This window comes from Sorex araneus, chromosome 3, assembly GCF_027595985.1.
Source record: "Sorex araneus isolate mSorAra2 chromosome 3, mSorAra2.pri, whole genome shotgun sequence".
NCBI classification, from domain to species: domain Eukaryota; kingdom Metazoa; phylum Chordata; class Mammalia; order Eulipotyphla; family Soricidae; genus Sorex; species Sorex araneus.
Genome location: NC_073304.1, coordinates 9,905,506 through 9,924,263, shown reverse-complemented (window position 1 = coordinate 9,924,263; position 18,758 = coordinate 9,905,506). Strand labels below are relative to the sequence as shown.

The window sequence follows — 18,758 nt, the reverse complement described above, 5'->3', positions numbered from 1 at the left end:
GCCACCGCAAGCGGCCATGGGCAAAGGTGTGGTGTGATTCCTTCCAGAGCAGAAACCAAAGGCACCTGCAGGGCTGGAGCCGAAGTCCAGCGGGCCTAGCTTGGATCCCTGGCATCCCACGGCGTCTCCCCACCCCCGGCAGACGTCATCCCTGAGCACAGCATCAGGAGTTAAGTCCTGAGCACTGCTGGCTGTGCTCCCCCTCACATAAAAATAATAATCATAATTATTTTATTAAAGTCCCACTAGTTGTCTTCCAGGGCTGTCCAGGAAGATCTCGGGGTTGGAGAAAAGCCACTTGAGTTTTTCCAGTTCTGCAAAGGGCCTCAGATGACACACGGCCATACACTATTTCCGCATGGAATGAAGCCGGATTCAGGCTCGATATTTGTCTCCCAAGAGGTCCACCCTCACCCCCAAACCCATCTTCTGGTCCTCAGTCCCACCGCATGAGCCACAGGGCAAAGATCTGGCCCTCCCAAGAAGCTTTCCCAGCCACGACACAACTCACAGCTCTAAAGCGAACTCGACCCGGCCCCAGAACAGCAAATCCCCCGTAATGTGAAAATGAACTGGACACAAGCTCTCTTCAAATATTTAATCAGTTTGGAGACCTCTGCCTTCCAACCCAGGTGGGTCCAACTCGGCAAGAAAGCACAGTGAAGGGGTCCTCGGAGAACACGTTGGCGCTGGCAAGGCCAGGAGATTGGGTTGGAAAGAGGCAGAGCTTAGTATGTGTCTCCAGCCTCCTTGAAGAAACTCTACCACTTACGTTTGGGGTTTCGTTTTTTTTTTTTTTTTTAAAGAAACTCCAAATGAACAAGGAAAGATGAAACCGTTATACAGATTTCAGGACGACTAAAACTCCTTTTATGGCTGCAAATACCAGGGATAGTTTTGCAATCGACTCCTTGAGACCTCCTTCACTCCTGCCAGCGTTTCTCTCGACCCCCTTCCTCAGGCAAGAAGCAAACTAGCTAAGCCCGGTGCCCCGAGCTCACGGGGCCTCGGCAAAGCAGCGGTCAGCGAGAGCGAGGAAGGCAGCGTGGAGGGGGTGAGGCGCCGCGCACCCCCCCCACCTTGGAAACTCGCACCCCAGCAAAGCGAAGCTACTTTCTTGGACCATCTTGGAGATGAGCTACAAGACTGGCACCCTGGCCTGTGGGGTATGGACGCTCAGGGTGCCCAGAACAAGACATTTTGGTGGCTGCCGTGGAGGGGCTAGGGGCAAACTCGCGCCAAGTGGCGGGTCAGCATGAAAACGGGCGGGTCAGGCCCTGGGCCGCCTCCTCGGGAGACACTCAGCAGGAAAGGCGCTCGGCTTCCGCTCCTCGGCTCCTCTGCTGTCCCCGCGGGCTGTGACAGGCGCTGTCAGCGGCGACGGCCGGGGCTCAGAACGGGTACTGTGACACGTACACCCGCAGCCGGATGACGGAGCTGCCCCTGAAGTTGATGACGGTGTTGACGGTGATCATTTCCAAGTCCAGCTGCAGCTCCCGCGGCCCTTTGATGGGACGTGTCATCACCAGGGTGGCGCTGATGGGCCCCGTTTGCTGCAGGTGGGACAGAAGGGGGGACACCGTGAAGACAGGCCGGACTCCCAACCTCAGGAGCCGGGGGAGCAGCCCCCACTCCGACACTCCCCCGCTACACACACACCCTGCAGCCATGGAGTGCGGGGGATGGGGGGGCGAGCAGGAGGCCATCGGGAGGGGATTGCAACTTCCCCAACGTTCTCCCGAGTGGGAGGCTGGGTGGTCTGGCCATAGCGCCCCCTCATAGAGCCCTGGCCCGCTCGAGTCAGACTGACCCCCCCCTGCTCTTCCTCACCTGCCTATTCTTCGGGTCCTACCTGAGACATTACTTCCTCCCTGAGCACCCCCAATCTGATGGGGGGGATTCCCCGGGGTCCCCAGACACTGCCTCTATTCCCATGTGCCAGTACCCATACTGCTGACATCCTCCCCCTCCAGCCCACAGCCAGATGTGGGTCCACAGGTGCAGGTGTGAGAGGGTTGAGAACCACAGGTCTACACTCCTCCAGGGCCACGTCCGATGCCTCAGTCTCTACCGGGCTCTGAGCACTGCAAACGCAGCAGCTGGGGGCAGGGACACCCCCCCCCCGCAGGTGCTCGGCGAGTATCTGGGAAACTGTGGCCGCTGGAGGCACGGGGGCTACTCCCAGCACGGGGGGCTCCACAGTGCCAGGGACCAAACCCGGGGCTCTCCCGAGGAAAAGGCCACACCCCAGCCATCTGCGCCACCTCCCCGGCCCCACCAGAGAATCTGCCTTGAGCCATGAGTTGCCAGCTGCAGCTCAGATGGTCACTTCCGCCCGTCTCTTAGAGTCCCTAGCAGCAGCCCCCAACGTCCCTAGGCTGCCGTGGGGCAGGGCGAGGGGGTGCGTCCGGCACGCTTAGAGGCTCCGAGCTTGGGGGTTCCTCCGGGCAGTGCTCGGGGCACCAGGCAGACCAGGGACTTGGATCCAGGGCTCCGGCATAGCAAAGTGGGCATGCCAGCCCTTCCAGCTTTCTCCCTCGCCACGACCCGAGTTTTACAAAGAAAGGGCTCCAGGAGTCCGTTCCAGGATCTTCTGCTGCGGCTGCTAAAAGGACGCTCTGTGTGTGTGTGTGTGTGTGTGTGTGTGTGTGTGTGTGTGTGTGTGTGTGGTGGGGTGGGAGAGGACGCCAGGGGGAGCAGAATGGTTAATCTCCCCCACTAGGGCCCTGGCGAGAGCTCCATCTAGACCCAGGACCCGACCCTCCCCGCCCCTGCTTCACCACTCTCTGACCCCGTCATTGCAGACACACAAATAACTTTGTTTTTCCTCCCCTCAAGCTGCCTAGGAGCCCTGACATCGCTCCAGCACCCGCCCCTCAAAGACAGGGCTCCCCTGCAACGCCTTGCAGATGCACACACTTAGTTCATGTTCATGTTCAATGGAGCAGAGAACATGCCTCGCACATGCAAGGTCTTGAGTCCGACCCCCAGCACTGCACTGCATGACACCCCCCCACCTCTCAAGCACAGCTGAGTATGACCATGGTCACCTCTAAGGCCACCAGCCCAAGCACCAGAGGCCACACAGGTCCCAGCTCTGCCGGAAGAGACCTGCAGGAGGGACACAAAACAAAACAGAACCAAAGACCCAGAAACGCCTGGTGCCTTAGAGCGTGCAGGGGGCGGGGAGGCCCTCCGGGACTGGAATTTGGAGCTTGTCACCGTCCCCGACGGTTCCTGGACAAGAGAACAAGGGAAAAGTGCTGGCTTTTTACAAAGGACAGATCCTGGAGCCGCACAAGGGGTGTTTCATCATCCCCCCATCTCACCCGGCAGCAGGCGGGGGAGGGGACCGGCAGGACTAAGGTACTGCTTAGGGTCACTCGGCCAAGGGGGCAGAGCCAAGGGAGGCCCTTCACAAGCTCCTGCACCCTCCCCAGGCCTTTCTCCCCCCATGGGGTGTATTTCCCGTCTCCCTGGCATGGCCCTGCTGGACAGGTGCCACGGGCAGACACCGGGGGCCACAGAGTTGCTGCTTCTCTGCCGCCCAGAACCGGAATGCTCCGCCAAAGCCGGAGACGGGGCTGGTGGAAAGAAAGCCACACCAGGTGTTTTTCCTGCCCCTGCCGGGACGGCTCCCCACCCCCCCACCCCCATCAAGGTCTTTCCAGGCCCCGGAGGTGCCACAGTGTGTCAAGGGCAGGGCTGGGACCTGCCCAAGAGCCGTCCCAGATGCAGCTTCCTGTTGGCATCTGTCCCCTCCATTCCCGTCAGCAGCCGAGCAGCCGCCACCTCCACGGCCGGGGGGACCAGGTGCACTTCCTTGTCACCTCTTGCAAAACCTCGGGGCCCTGGGGCCAGGTCTGCAGCGGGGCAGGGCGCCAGGGGAAGTGCCCAGGGCCTTGGCATCTGCAAACACCTCACTGGCCTTCCTGTCTGTGTGAGCCCAGGCCCAGGGTGTGCGGGGAGCCCCTGGAGCGGGAGGGACGCTCCGGCTTCTGTTTTGGTTTGAAATGTACTAGTCTCGGCTCGGGGGACGAGCCGGTTTGGGGGCTGCTCTCAGGACTGGGATGTGGGGGGTGGATCCCAGTGTGCCCAGGGGACAGTCCCGTGTCCAGGCCGAACCCTGGCCTCGCTGCATACAAGGCCTGAGTTCAGATCGCCGTCTTACAGCCAGTGGGAGAGCTTATGACTGTCCCTGGCCAAGTCTCCAGAATGGAAGAGAATCGTCACCCACCCACTTGGAGTTACCCTGGACCCCCGGGACCCTTCAGGGTCTGCTCTGCACTCCCCTTGGGGGTGGGGGAGGGTACACGTCCGGAAGCTGAGGACGGCCACCTCTCTCCGCACTGTTTTTTATTGACTCGCTTTGTTTTGTTTTGTTTTGTTTTGTTTTGAGGCCCCACTGGGGGGTTCATGGGCCCCTCTTGCCGCTGCGCCTGGGAGTGCCCAGGAAACCGGGCAGAGCTGGGGACGAGCCTGGGCCTTCTGCATGCCAGGCTCTGCCCTCAGTTCTCTGAGCCTCTCCCGGCCGCCCTCTCACTACGCCGAGTCAGAGCACTAGTGACATAAGCCTCCGGGAGCCTCTAGTCGTCGGTGGCCTGAATGGTCACTGGTGCCAAATGGTCACAATGGTGATGGTGGTGGCACTGGTGATGGTGGTTATGGCGGGGGGTGATGGTGGAGGTGGTTATGGTGATCGCGGTGACTGTGGTCGTGGTGACGGTTATGGGGGTGATGGCAAGGGGGGTCACGGTGGTGGTGGCAGTGGTGATGCCAGGCTTTTCTCTGCCCTTTCTGCCACCTTACTGAGTTCCCTAAGGAGGTGAAGGACACCCCCAGCACGGGGCGGGCACGGCTCTTGCTCTTGAACCGTGCTCCCAGCCGCTGTTCCGCACACCCCCACTCTCTCATGTGTCGGGACCATCCCAAATACACTCGGTCCCTGGTCAGCGTTTGTGCGGTTCTTTCGTTCCTCCCCACGCCAGCTTCCGCAGGGCAGACGCACGTCTCCTTTGCGCCTGACTCAGAGCCACATGCTTCGTGGCCCCACGCCGGAAGGGAGAGTGGCAGAGAGTGCCAAGTGGAGGAGGCGGCCGGCACCCCGCCCGGCCCCCTCCCCCACACCTGGGTCTTGCTGGCCCCGGTCCTACACACCCGCTGCTCTGGATCGGCCGTGGATGGCGTGGTCTGACGTGTGGCCAGCAGCCAGTCAGCTTCCCTTTCCCTCCCCACCTGATCGCCGTGGGTCAGGGGGTCAGTGTACTTTGGCACAGTCTGAACCCCGTGACCCAGCTCCTTCTTCTGGCCCTCACTGCGTTTCCAAGTCAACCAGCCAAAGCCAATCAGCGGCCCTCAGCCTGGGGTTCAGTGTGAGCTAGAGTCCCGACAGAGCTTGGTGTGTGTGTGTGTGTGTGTGTGTGTGTGTGGTGTGTGCGCGCACGCACAGTATGTGTGTGCATGCATTTTTGCGTGCTCAGTGTGCACATGTGCTTGTGTGCATGTGTGTTCATGATATGTGTAGCACTGTCGTCCGGTTGTTCATTGATTTGCTTGAGTGGGCATCAGTAACGTCTCCACTGTAAGACTTGTTGTTACTGTTTTGGCATATTGAATACGCCACGGGTAGCTTGCCAGGCTCTGCCGTTCGGGCAGGATATTCTCGGTAGCTTGCCGGGCTCTCTGAGAGGGATGGAGGAATCAAACTTGGGTCAGCTGCGTGCAAGGCAAACGCCCTACCCGCTGTGCTATCACCCCAGTCCATGGTATGTGTATATGTACATATATGTGTGTGGTATGTTCACGGCACGTCCACTTGCATGGATGTGTTTGTGTGTACGGGGTGTGTATGTGGGTGCACACAGCGGCCGGCGTACATGTGTGGGCCTGCATGTGCTCTCATAGATGTGCATGTGTGCTTGTATGCACATTGTGAGTAGACGGTGCTTGTGCATGTGAAAATGAGACTCTGCCCACGGGCTTAGGGGACAATCAGCAACCCTGGGAGGCAGGAGGGCTGGGAGACCGAGCAGCCACGCAGCGCCTGCGCCAGGACGCCCTGTCCCTCGGACAGCACTGCCGACCTCCCGGGCCAGGGGCTGGCTCCCTCCCGGCAGCAGCGACAGCAGCCACAGAGGAGAAACCAGCGCACTCAGCAGACGGTCTGCTCGGGGTCTGCACGCTGGCGGTGCGAGTGGGCACGGGAGCAGGTGTCTGCTCGCATTGCGGTTTCTCCGAGCCCCAAAGCTCAGGGGGCCGGGGGGATCCCGACTCCCGTTAAGACACCCCGAGCCTTGTCTCCCACGTGGCACAGGCTGCCCGGCCGGGCCCCTCGCTGCTCTGGGCCTCAGCTGAGGATGGCCCTGCGGGGGCTGTTGCAACTTGGGCCTGGGGAGAGCCCCGGCCGCGTTTGCTGGTCCCCCCACCCCGTGACAGGCTGTTGTGGACAAACGGGCTGGCAAGGCCGGAGCCCGAGGGTGGATCTCCTTGGCCCACACCAGGGGACGGCCATGCACCGTCCTCCGGGACATCTCCAAAGAGCCCACAAGGACCCAGGGAATAGCCAGAACATTGGGGTGGAGCCCCAGAGAGAGCCCCGAAATCTGCTTCCGAATGGCACAATCAAGAAGACCCCTGTCCCCGGTCCCCTTGGACCCTCCATACTGCAACCTCTGAGGCAGCATGGTCACTGGGGACAAGAGAGGAGGCAGGTGGTCCTGGCTGGCAGGGAAGGGCAAGGTACTTTGCTGCAGAAGAGATGGAAGTTCCCGTGCTCACCAGCTCGGGCGTTTGCTATGGAAGAATGAGATGGTGCAATCGTAACTGCTGGAGTCCCGTGGGGACCACATGGGGGGCAGCTTGTGGGGTCCCCCTGAGAGGTCACACTTGAGGTGCGCAGATTGGAGACAGCAGGGAGAGAAAAAGAACGTTATTGAATGCTGCACATCCCTGCCAATTCCCACTTATTTGATGGTTAAAGAGGGAGGGGAAGGAAGGAAGGAAGGAAGGAAGGAAGGAAGGAAGGAAGGAAGGAAGGAAGGAAGGAAGGAAGGAAGGAAGGAAGGAAGGAAGGAAGGAGGGAGGGAGGGAGGGAGGGAGGGAGGGAGGGAGAGAGGGAGGGAGAGAAGGAGGGAGGGAGGTCATCATTCTGTGTTCCAGCCTGGGCTAAGTGGATGATCTCCTCTAATCCTGAGTAAGGACTATTATTATCCCCTCTTTACAGATAAGGAAGTCAGGCTCAGAGAGGCCAATGTGCCCAAGGTTGCACAGCCTGCAGGCTGCAGAGTGCCACCCCCAGCCTGGCTCCTGCACCCTTCCAAATGACCAAGGGCGCCCTGGTAGGGTGGGCGCTGCAGCCGTGGAAGGCAGATGTCTGTCTTCCTGTGGCTTCACATGGTCAGCATTGCCCGTGTCCTCTACCAAGATCGCTCCAGAAGACACCACCCGTCCCCGAGTACCTCTGCTGCCCCTCCCCTCGGCACCCCGACATTCTCCCCCTAGAAGTGCTAAAGAACTCGGGCCTTTCTCCTGCTCTCAGAGGCTGGGGTACACTCCGCCGGCTGTGAGTTTCCAGCGTCCACTGGCCTTCTTGACGGGCACCCGAGAACACTTCTGTAATGGGGCCTCTCGCCACCACCCCAGCTACAGGACACTGTCCTCCCACCCCCCCGGAGGCCTCTTAGAGGCCAGCCCCAGGGGGACATCTGGATGAAGGGGGCTTTAGGGGTGGAACCTGAGGAGTGAAATCTTGCCAAGACAAAACCACCTTCTGCCCCTCTTCATTCTATGGGGGGACACACAGAAGCGGGTACTAACAGAGGTGGGATTTTACATCCCCAGTTGGGGGCTCTGTGCCCGAGAACTGGCACCCACAGCGTCCATATATAAACAGCTTCCCGTGCACAGAAGCACACAGAGGTGGGTTGCTCGGGAGCTGGGGCTGACGAGTTTGGGGGAGCTCCTCTCCCCACACTCATCCATCTTCTTCCAAAGCTCAGATCCACCCCATTCCCCCAAGTAGCTAAAGCAGTTCTTGGGAGGAAGAAGACAGGAGGCTTCACTTTCCCTAACTTCAAGCGGTACTCTAAAGCGGGGGAAATTAAAACAGCATGGTGTACTGGAATAAAGACAGACCCACAGACTTGAGTATCCTGAAACAGAACCTCAGGTGTCTGACTGGTGGATCTTCACTAGAGAAGCAGAAAATATGCAGTGGTGCAAGGAAAGCCTCTTCCACAAGTGGCGCAGGGAAAACTGGTCAGCAAAAAAAAGTGAACTCAGATCTCTGTCTAACCCATGCGCAGAAACCAAATTCTCTGATCCACCGCTCCATGGGCTAGGCTTAAGGGTCTTGGGCAAAAGCACGTGATCGAGGGCACAGGCAGGGTGGATTGTGTCCTCCGCTCTCACTGCAGCTGCTGAAAGCGCCCCCTTCTCAGAGTCCCAAAGGCGAAGATGGAAAGAGTCTACAGGGAACAGGAAGCAGGGGTAGAAAGCTGAGGGGTCCGGGCAGCGCCACCCAGTGACTGAGGGACCCTGGTCCTGTCCTTCTGCCCACGGCGCCCCACCAGAACCTTGGCTCACCCCTTTCTGAGTCTGATACAGATGCATTCAGACCCCTGGGGGTAGTGGGCTGAGTCATGGCTCCCAAGATACCCGAGAACTGGAACTGGTGAGTGTCGCTGGATAAAGAAACTGGCTCTCTGCAGTGAGGCTGAATGGGAGAGATTATCTTGGATTGCTTGGGTGGAGGCTAAATCCAAGCCCTAATGTCAGGGCAAGGAAGAGGAATTTGATATACACAGGGAGCGGGAGGCAGAGGCTTGGAGGGATGTGGCCAAAAGTCAAGAAATGCTGGCAGCCACCAGAAGCTGGAAGGAGTGAGGAGAGGATTTTCCCGAGAGGCAGGGGGTGGGGGCAGTGCAGTTCTGCCAACACCTTGATTTCAGCTCGGGGAAAATGGCTTCAGAGCTGCACAGAGTACATTTCTGTTGCTTTAAACCCCGAGTGAGCCGTAATTCCTTACAGCCGTGGCAGAAACTGATACATCAGGCCTTCCTCCACGACCGTTTTCTGAAATAGATTCTCTGCAGAGGAAGCTCTTGGAATCCACTTTTTGGACAGGTGTCCAAACGAAGACCGAAATGGGGAAAAGCATCCCTGTGAAGCCAGAACTCTCTGAACAGGCCTGAGCACCCAGGAGGTTGGCCAGGATGCAGCTAGGACATAACAACAAAGTGTGTGTGTGTGTGTGTGTGTGTGTGTGTGTGTGTGTGTGTGTGTGTGTGTGTGTAAACTACAAATAAGCAAATAGATTTCAGGGCGCAGGAGCTATGACTGTTTGCTAAGCCAGGAATTCTCCAATTAGACTTTCTATAACGGTGGAACTGTTTTCTGAACTGGGGCAGCCCAAACACTCATGACGTGTGGCTGGGACCATGGGCATATCTAATTCTGAATCTTATCTCATTTCAGTTGGGATTTAAAGAGCCACTGCGGCCAGTGGGTGGAACAAGGCAGGCAAGGTGCAGACCTGTGGGTCTCTACCGTCTTGCACCATCAGAACCAGGAGGACAGGGATTAGAGGCTGATTTGTTAACTATGGCAAACTGTTTCTAGAAGAGCATAGGAGGTAATTAATAAATAATGGTCTCATGAGTGGGTGGATGCCTGCAGGCACCTTTCACCCAGGTTGTGGGGCGGGGGGGGGGGGGAAGGACACCTGTTTCCACTTGTGATAAAGTCTCTGGGCTCAGGTGAGGCTCCTGGGGTTCAGAGAGAAGCAGCTTTCCCAAGGCCACCCCAAAAGCAATGGGATCCAGAAGCTTGGACACACCTGACTCCCCCCACCTCCCTAATTCCCCCTCCACTCCTGCTCCTCCTGGTGGGGTCCTCCTGACCTTCTTTATTTTTTTAAGCCCCCGTGACCTTGTCTTACCCGCATATAGAACTCTCTGCCTTCATTCCCAGACTTGATCTGGAAAATGTAGTAGGCCCCAGGGTAGCGGGTGGTGGCTTGCATCTGGAAGATGTCAGCAGGAACAGAGCGATCGGACACCACATCCATGTCCCGGTACAAGATGGTGAAGGGCTGGTCTCTACAGCCAGGGTTCTCGGCGGGACACATACAGCGGCTGCAGGGAAGGAACACGGGGTGAGAGCTCAGCCAGCCCTTCCCAGAGGGTGGGCGTACTTGCTCTGAAAGTCCTCAGAAGGAGTTCGCCCCGTCACATGCTGTCACCTGTGATGGGTTTTGTTTCTGTCTCAGCATCTGCCCTATAAAAGATACGGCTTTATAGAATCCAAGTACTGAGTCTTAGGCCCACTTCGCTCCTGGCTCCCATCTAAAAAGTCTTGAGCATGTAGGTCCAAGAGCTTTGACTCCTAGAGAATGGCTTTGCCTCGGCAGGCAGATAGGATAAGCCTTGAGCATTTGTGAAGGCACTCTGCATCTGTCCTGCAGTCTGTCACAGAACGTGACTTTGGTCTCCCAGCCCGCTCGTGTACAGACACACTTCATTAACAGATGTTGGAAGTGAGAAAAGGCATTCAATGGGCAGGGCGTGGTTGGCCCTCTGTATTCTCGACTGCATGGAGCCAGGACGCATAACTGAGCCTTTTCGTTTGACATGCCAGAGCTTGGAATTCACTCTGTCTAATAAGACATGACATTTGCAATGGCAATGATCAGTGAGACCTTGACCTAAGACTGTTCAACTTCCTATCGCGGAAATAAATCATGGACACATATCTGATTCCGAGCAGCTCACCAAAAATGCTAGCAAGACAGGGCTGGAGCAATAGCACAGTTGGTAGGGCTTTTGCCTTGCACTCGGCCAACCCGGGTTCGATTCCCAGCATCCCATATGATCTCCTGAGCACCGCCAGGAGTAAGTCCTGAGTGTACAGCCAGGAGTAACCCCTGTGCATCGCCAGGTGTGACCCAAAAAGAAAAAAAAAATGCTAGCAAGAGAATTATCATAACAAAGAAACTTGAAGCTCTTCTTACCAGGAAAGCATGAGGCCTCTTGATTTATCCCCCATCACCCCACTTATGCCTGGTCCCTTGTCCTGCTGGGGTCAGAATTCAGGATAGGACAAAGACTCCTGTTAATCTATGCCTGGGTGTCCAGAACTGGGGCTCAGCCTTGCCTACTTGTATCTTTAAAGCCTCTGGGTTCTCTCTCCAGTCTCTCCTCGCCCGCTCCACTGTCTATGTTGCACTGCCCTTGAGGATCTCTGCGGTGGCCTCTGACCAGTGTGTGCCCTCCAATCCATAAAGTGGGACTAGAGTGCCCTGTCAATTCCCTGAACTCCGCCCAGACATCAGGGGGCGTGGCCTGTGTCGATTTCCCTAACTCCGCCCATCCCTCAAGGGCGTGGCCTCTGTTGATTTCCCTAACTCCAATCAGACCTCAGGGGGCGTGGCATCTGTCAATTTCCCTAACTCCGCCCAGACCTCAGGGGGCGTGGCCCCTGTCAATTTCTCTAACTCCTAGCAGTCTGCTCTCACTGCTACAGCTACACCAACTCCGAAGACAGAAGGGGTTGCTCCTGTTCGCAGCCTTCATTCACATTGTTCCCACCACGCACTGCTGGCATTCCCCGACTCCAGTCCCCACTGACCTTTCCTCGGAGGCATTTTCAGCTATGCCCTGTCTAGATCTGGTCTCGCTTTCTCTCCCGCCTAGGGAGTGTCTGGGCTTCCTCTCATGCACAGTGGCTGTGTATTCATGTCTCTTTTCCACTCCGCAGCAGAGCAAGGACCACAGCGCCTGGCCCAGAGTCTGACAGACCATGGAGCTCGGTGGCCACCAAATAAGCAAATGTGCAAAAATAATTTTCAAAGTTTTGCACTCTCAGGCTGCATCGAAAGAGCCACGTCAAATGTCCCTGGTGCAAAGATGGCCCCATAAAATATCACATGCCACAGAGCATTGTCTAGGATCACAACAGCAGGGAGAGTGGCACTGCACTGAGCCAGTGACATGGCCTGAAAGGGCAGTTTCCATGTGGCAGGAAATGTCTGATGCACAGAAGGCAGGAACTGGGCGCCCCAAATAGGTCCAGGTGAGAGCAAGCCCCAGCTGGGTTGCAGGAATGCAGGGCCCCTGAACAAGGTCGATTTAATTTGCTAATATGTATTAAATGGGGTTGCACTGTAGCACTGTCATCCCGTTGTTCACCAATTTATTCAAGCGGGCACCAGTAACGTCTCCATCGTGAGACTTGTTGTTACTGTTTTTGGCATATCGAATACGCCACGAGTAGCTTGCCGGGCTCTGCCGTGTGGGAGGGATACGCTCGGTAGCCTGCCGGGATTTCTGAGAGGGGTAAATAAATGGGGTTATTTTGTGAAAAACACTGTCCATCACCACGTCTACAACCAGCTTGGAAAAAGCGAGTCCAAGAGTGGACGGGAGATCTGGAGCATCGTCTGCAGCCCCAGTCGCTCACGGAAAGGCAGGACTTGACACCGTCCAGGCCCACGGAACCAGCATCTTCCAGGGTGGAGCGAAGTGTCTGTGTGTGTGTGTGTGCTTGTGTGTATGGGGGGCGTGCTATACACCATGACTCTTGAGAAGCTCGAATCTAAGTTCTCACGTGTCCAGGACAAGAACGTGGAAGGGAACGGAGGCTCGTGAGGCTGCTTCTACCGCTTAGCTGCAAGAGCGTCTCCCTCAAGCTCTGGCCAGAGAACAGGGGGTGCACGAGTATGTGTGCACAGGTGCCAACGTGCGTGTACGCGTGTACGTGTGTGCACATACCTGGGTCTATCTGTGTTTGTACACGGCTGGTAGCAGGAGAGGGCTCCCCCTTCCTGGGCAGGAGTTGCCAGGATGCCCACGATTCAGTCTCTTTGATCCCACACTACCACCACCTCGGCCACTCGGCCAGGGCCCCTGCCCCGCCCTCCCGCGGGGCAGCCCCCGACTCACTTGTCGTTCATGCGCAGATATGGCTCCTCGCAGCGGATGGGGTCAATGCACTTGAAGCTCCCCTGCAGATTGTAGCAGGTCTGCTGCAGGTTGCAGGTGTGGTTCCTGTGTTCGCACTCATTGATGTCTGAAACACAGGGGAGACGGGAGGTTGAGGCAGGGGGCGCTATCCGGGTCAGGCACTACGTGAGGACAGGTGTGTGTGTGTGTGTGTGTGTGTGTGTGTGTGTGTGTGTGTGTGTGTGTGTATGTGTGTGTGTGTGCTGGCTCTGACTTCTGAGCCGTGCCAGCCAACCTGGCAGCTGCCGGCCACGGTGCCCACTGGGCCCTGGGCACGTGCTATCTAAGTGACATGGGGCCACATGGACCATGGAGGCTGAATGCCAGAGAAGAAAGCAGGTGGTCCCGGGCAGCAGGTTGAGATTGAGGACCTGCCGGAACGAGAGGGGATGCTGTGGAACGTGCCTTCCTAGCGGGCATTTCCCGCTCCCTTTTTTTCTGGGCAGGAGACCCCCAGAAATCTTGAAGGCTGCATCTGGTTCACACACTGATCCTAAGCCTTGGCACTGCTATGGCGAATTCTTGCCTGGTGTGGGGATAAGGGTGGTCCCAAGAGTTGGAGGTCATAGGTCAACATCTGTCTCCCCGTTGGCTAAACAGCTAACCAGAATGAGTGTACCTCATTCACAGCTTGGGGTGCTGGCCCTCGGCGGGAGAGGGGTGGGAGCCCCACACAGGGATGGAGAAGAGCTGACCATTTAGCCTTTGGGACAGCGAGGACACGCCTGGGCCAGGCAGACCTGAGCAGGACAGAGCTTAGGCTCTCACAGCTGCAGGGTGGAGGAGGAGGGGGCTACAGTCCCCCCGGTCTGGGGACTGGAGTGGGAGTGGCCGTGTCCTCTCTGGAGCCAAAGGACACTGGGGAGGGGGATGATCCGGAAGGCACCCACCGGATCATCCAGCCTTGGGGCCTGCCACTCTGAAGACACCAGCAGCCGCACACACTGTCCCAAGGCGCACAGGATACCCTGGAGAGGCCAGCCAGGGGACACCCCGCCCCGAGCCCACCTCTCTCCCCACTGTCCCGCCCAGGGCCCACTGGACGGCCTTACCCTGGCAGCTTCGGTTGTCCTCCAAGAGGATGTAGCCAGGCGGGCAGGAGCAGAAGTAGGTGCCTGGCTGGTTCACACACTCGTGCTGGCAGAGGAACTCCGAGAAGCTGCACTCGTCCATGTCTGTGGGGAAGAAGCCGCACGGTCACCCACAATCACAGACTACCCGGGAGGGGGAGACCCCTCGCAGGAGACGGCATGACAGGCAACGTCTTCGTTGCCCGTTTGCTCCTTGAATGCTTCCGGTCACGGAGGGCTCACTACCTCCGAAGGAAACCCTCGGCTCCTTTCGGTGTTCCTGCGGCTAGAGAATTCTCCCCAAGTTGACGCCGCTCCAACCCCAGGCTCTCTCTCCCTCTGGATCAGGTCCATCCACAGCGGACTCCCACGGCCTCCAGTGGGGAGGTGGTCTTGGCCGATGGAACACTGATCTTGTCTCTAGCATCCCACTGCCCCCCACCCCACAAATTTACCAGCTCCCAGTCACACGGCCAGGGCAATATCAACTGTCCTGGTCCGGCCCCCACATTGAGAAACAGGATTTTCTCTGCGTACACTCCCAACTAAGCGGGACCTATGGACGAGGCCGGGCGGGGTGGGCTGGGGCGGGGGTGATGGTGGGTCAGTGTCATAGGAGGAGTCATTGTGTCAAATGGTCCTTGAGAGAGAAAACTCTGCAGAGGCCTGGGGGACTGGGCTGGTGATGTGCTGGCCTCAGCGTTCCAGGGGCCGTGAGGCTCAGGGGAGGGGACCCCACTCTGGCCGCCCGGGCGGGGGCGTGAAGTGTGCGCCCACTGGCCGCGGTGTGGAAGCAGGCATTCCCGAAAACCTGAAACCTCAGCACACAGGGTTTGGCCAGGGCGGCCCTCGCCGAGCCTCGCTCCGACAGCTGGCCAAAAATTAAAAAAAAAAAAAATGTTTTTCTTTCATTTGTTGTTTCCCAAAAGCTTGCTCTCCCTTGTTTCCCCCTGTGACATGTCCTTGGATTACTCTGTCCCTCTCAGGCCACGGTGGCTGGCCTCCCGAGGGCTCCCCGCCGGCTGCCTCACACCCACCCACCCCCACCCCCGGGGCCTGCAGAACGTGGGTGCGGCTGGAAAAGTTCAGGCCAAGGCAGCCCAGGAGCAGCGGCTCTGTCCTGCCTGCCCCATGCTGCTTCCTGGGTGTCCCCCACAGCCCGGGTGCCCCCGGCCCATGTCAGCACAGCAATTCTGTGTCTGCGCCTGTTCTCTCAGGAATATCTGCCCAGGCCTCCAGGAGGCGCGGCGGGAACCAGGAGCTCGCTAGGAATCAAGCCCCGAAGCAGATGCTTGAAGGATAACATGAGACTGACACCCAAGGACGGTAGAGACAAGGGCCAGGAGGATGGCTCCTGGGCTGGCAGCCCGCCTCGTGAGCTGGGGCAGAGGGCAGCTGGGGTGGAGAAGGGATCGCTGAGTCAATGATGGTGGGGGGGATGGCTCGGGGTGGGAGATGTGTGCTGGAAGTAGAGAAAGGACCAAACGCCAAAACGTGACAGCCTCTCAGTACCTGTATTGCAAACCATAACGCCCCCAAAGTAGAACAAGAGTAAGAAGGAAATTGCCTCCATAGAAGCGGGGAGAGGCGGGATGTGGAAGGAGAGGGATACTGGGGACACTGGTGGTGGGGAATGTGCACTGGCGGGGGGATGGGTGTTCGATCATGGCACGACTGAAACTCAAACGTGAAAGCTTAGGAACCGTCACTCGCAGTGATTCAATAAAGAAAAACCCAAACAGGATGCTTGAGTTCAGGACCCTCACCCTCGGAAGGGGGCCCAGTGCTCCGCACTGCACAAGGGCGGGGGACCCCCGAAACAAGGAGGGACGGGAGCCCGGTCACTCCACCCTACGGTGTCCTTGCAGAGCACCGGTGGCCCTGAGAGCCCCACGGGAGTGAGCAGGGCTGGCTGCGGGGTCAGGGTGGGGCTGAGGGGGAGGGTACGCACTGAGCAGGGCCCACTGGCGCAGGAGCGGAGGGGCAGCCCCTCCCACTGGGCGCCCCCAGCAGCCAGAGGGAGGCAGCCCCCATCTGCACCCTGGCCTCTCGCCTCCCCGCACCCACGGGCTGCACTGTGCCCCCGTGGGAGCCAGCTGTGCTCAGCTCCGCAAGTCCCGGAGGGCGAGGGACAGGGGCTGCGTGCAGAGGGGAAGAGCTCCTGGGGGAGGGCAGCAGAGGCCGGCCTCTGCCCCCTGTACGGGAGGGGTCTGACCCTGGCACTGGGAGTGCGTGCGTGTGTGTGTGTGTGTGTGTGTGTGTGTGTGTGTGTGTGTGAGCATGTGCGTGTGTATGTGTGTGAGCATGTGTATGTGTGAGTGTGTGAGCATGTGCGTGTGTATGTGTGTGAGCATGTGTATGTGTGAGTGTGTGAGTATGTGCGTGTGTGTATGTGTGTGAGCATGTGTGTGAGTGTATGTGTGTGAGCGTGTGTGTATGTGTGTGAGCATGTGTATGTGTGAGTGTGTGTGAGTATGTGTAGGTGTATATGTGTGTGAGTGTGTGTGCACGAGCATGTGTGTATGTGAGTGTGTGTGAGAGTGTATGTATGTGTGTGTGTGTGTGTGAGTGTGTGTTGGGGATGGGAATGGGGGAAGGAAGAAGAGATGACAGACGGCCACTCTCCTGGGTTCACACTGCGAGCCTGGAACCCCGGATCCGTGGCACGCAGAGGTCTCTCTGAGCACTACACAGTGGGAGTCAGACATTTTCCAGCACAGCCCTCCCGGCACCAGTGTCCCCAGGTGCCCCCCACCCTCCCCTTCTGGAATACTGAAACACTGAAATCCAGCCATGAGCAGCTCTGCAGTGGTCTCTCCCAGGGATTCAATAAAAAGGCTAATAAGTAAATAAATTAAACGGAACTAAGTTCTTAAAAAAAAACTAAAAAAAAAAAAGGAAAAGAAAGCGAGAGTGGGGTGAACACGGGAGAGGAGTGAGCTCTCTGGGGAGGGGGCAACAGAAAACTCCTTGCCCAGCCGCCACAGCTGTAAGCCCAAGGGACTCCCGGAGCACTGTCGATGCTTCCTTTCCGAGAGAACCACCGTGATGACTCCGGGATACCAGTCGGCTTGAGTCTCGGCGGCCTCTGGGAATCATCACTGACTAGTTACTAACTGAGAGACGGGCTGGGGACCCGCCAGGGAAACGCGGTCCAGCTCTGCCCCCGGGCCTCATCGGACCTGTGGGGCGCTGGAAACCCTGGGACATGGCCCGGCCCGAAGGCCCAACTCCCCGGGGCTTTCCTGGGGGCGAGGCTGAAGTCTAGGGAGGAAGTAGCTCTGCACAATCGAGGCTCTTATATGAAGGATTCCGGGACTGACATTTAATCTCTCTGAGGCGCTCTGTCACAGATTGGTGCGGTGCAAGGCTTCCCGGCCCGGGGGGGCCCCAAGTGACACTGTCACACAGTCCTGGGCACGGCCCGGGTCAGGTGGAGGCAGGATTAGGAGAGGCTCCATTCTGCAAAGCCGAGTGATCCTCACGCCCCAGGGAGCCACCCACTTACTCAGAAAACTCTGGACCCGTTTCAGTAAATCAGACCACGGTCACGTACAACTGTAGATGGTGCCTAAAGGGGACAGGTGTGTCACCACTTACAGAAGGAGGGAAGGAAGGAAGGGAGGAAGGAAGGAAGGAAGGAAGGAAGGAAGGAAGGAAGGAAGGAAGGAAGGAGGGAGGGAGGGAGGGAGGGAGGGAGGGAGGGAGGGAGGGAAGAAGATGGAAGGAAGGAAGGAAGGAAGGAAGGAAGGAAGGAAGGAAGGAAGGAAGGAAGGAAGGAAGGAAGGAAAGAAGATGGAAGGAAGGAAGGAAGGAAGGAAGGAAGGAAGGAAGGAAGGAAGGAAGGAAGGAAGGAAAGAAGATGGAAGGAAGAAAGGAAGGAAGGAAGGAAGGAAGGAAGGAAGGAAGGAAGGAAGGAAGGAAGGAAGGAAGGAAGGAAGGAAGGAAGGAAGGAAGGGAGGAAGGAAAAAAGGAAGGGAGGGAAGGAGGGAGGGAAGGAGGGAGGGAAGCCGGAGGGAGGAAGGGAGGGAGGGAGGGAGGGAGGGAGGGAGGCCCGCTAGGGGGTGGGACTCAGCGCTTCTCAGGCCTGAGGGGGTCTTCAGGAAAGCTCAGCTCAGCTACGTCCTGCTCACTCAGCCGCCTGTCTCTTGCCGTGATGTGGGAACTGAGGACCTGGACAAAGGGGCTGTCCCCCCACAGCCCTGCCCTCTGCGGCATCGCGTCCCCCAGGGTCCCTGCCTGCTCCACGCACCGGCCGTGCAGGGCCCTTGCATCGTGCTGGCAGCGGAGCACTCGCACCCAGGCAGAGTGGAGGGGGCCAGGCGGATTCCCCGCCCCCGTCTGCCCATCTCACGCCCCGAAGGGAGCAGCCCGGGTTGTTCCACGGGGTCCAGTGACCATGGGCCGCCCCTTCCAGGAAGCCTGGGCCGGGGCCGGGCCTGGAGAGGAAGCACCTGTGAAGGGAGCCCGCGGCCGCCCCCGCGCGCCCCCGTGTCCCTCTTCCCAAGCCAAGGTCATTACCGGTGCAGCGGACGCCGTCATCCGCCAGTTCATATCCCGGGTCACAGCGGCAGATGAAAGAGCCGTAGGTGTTGACGCAGGTCTGCACGCACGGGTTCTCGGCCGCACACTCGTTCACGTCTGCGGAAAGCCGAGCATGTCACCCGCCACCCCCCACCCCACACCCCGC

The 18,758-nt window shown here is 58.3% G+C and overlaps 1 protein-coding gene across 2 annotated transcripts in view; it reads right to left on the bottom strand.

Annotated features, from left to right (window-relative positions):
* Positions 1–592: 592 nt before the first annotated feature.
* The window catches only part of FBLN5 (fibulin 5), a 71,858-nt gene continuing 53,692 nt past the window's right edge, over positions 593–18,758 (bottom strand). For both annotated transcript variants that reach the window (XM_055132005.1, XM_055132004.1), the window contains exons 7-11: positions 18,590–18,709; positions 14,051–14,173; positions 12,939–13,065; positions 9,938–10,133; positions 593–1,553 (exon numbers count right to left, since the gene is read on the bottom strand). In XM_055132005.1, coding sequence (XP_054987980.1) covers positions 1,392–1,553; positions 9,938–10,133; positions 12,939–13,065; positions 14,051–14,173; positions 18,590–18,709 — 728 coding nt within the window. In that variant the 3' untranslated portion in view covers positions 593–1,391. The remainder of the gene's footprint in view (positions 1,554–9,937; positions 10,134–12,938; positions 13,066–14,050; positions 14,174–18,589; positions 18,710–18,758) is intronic.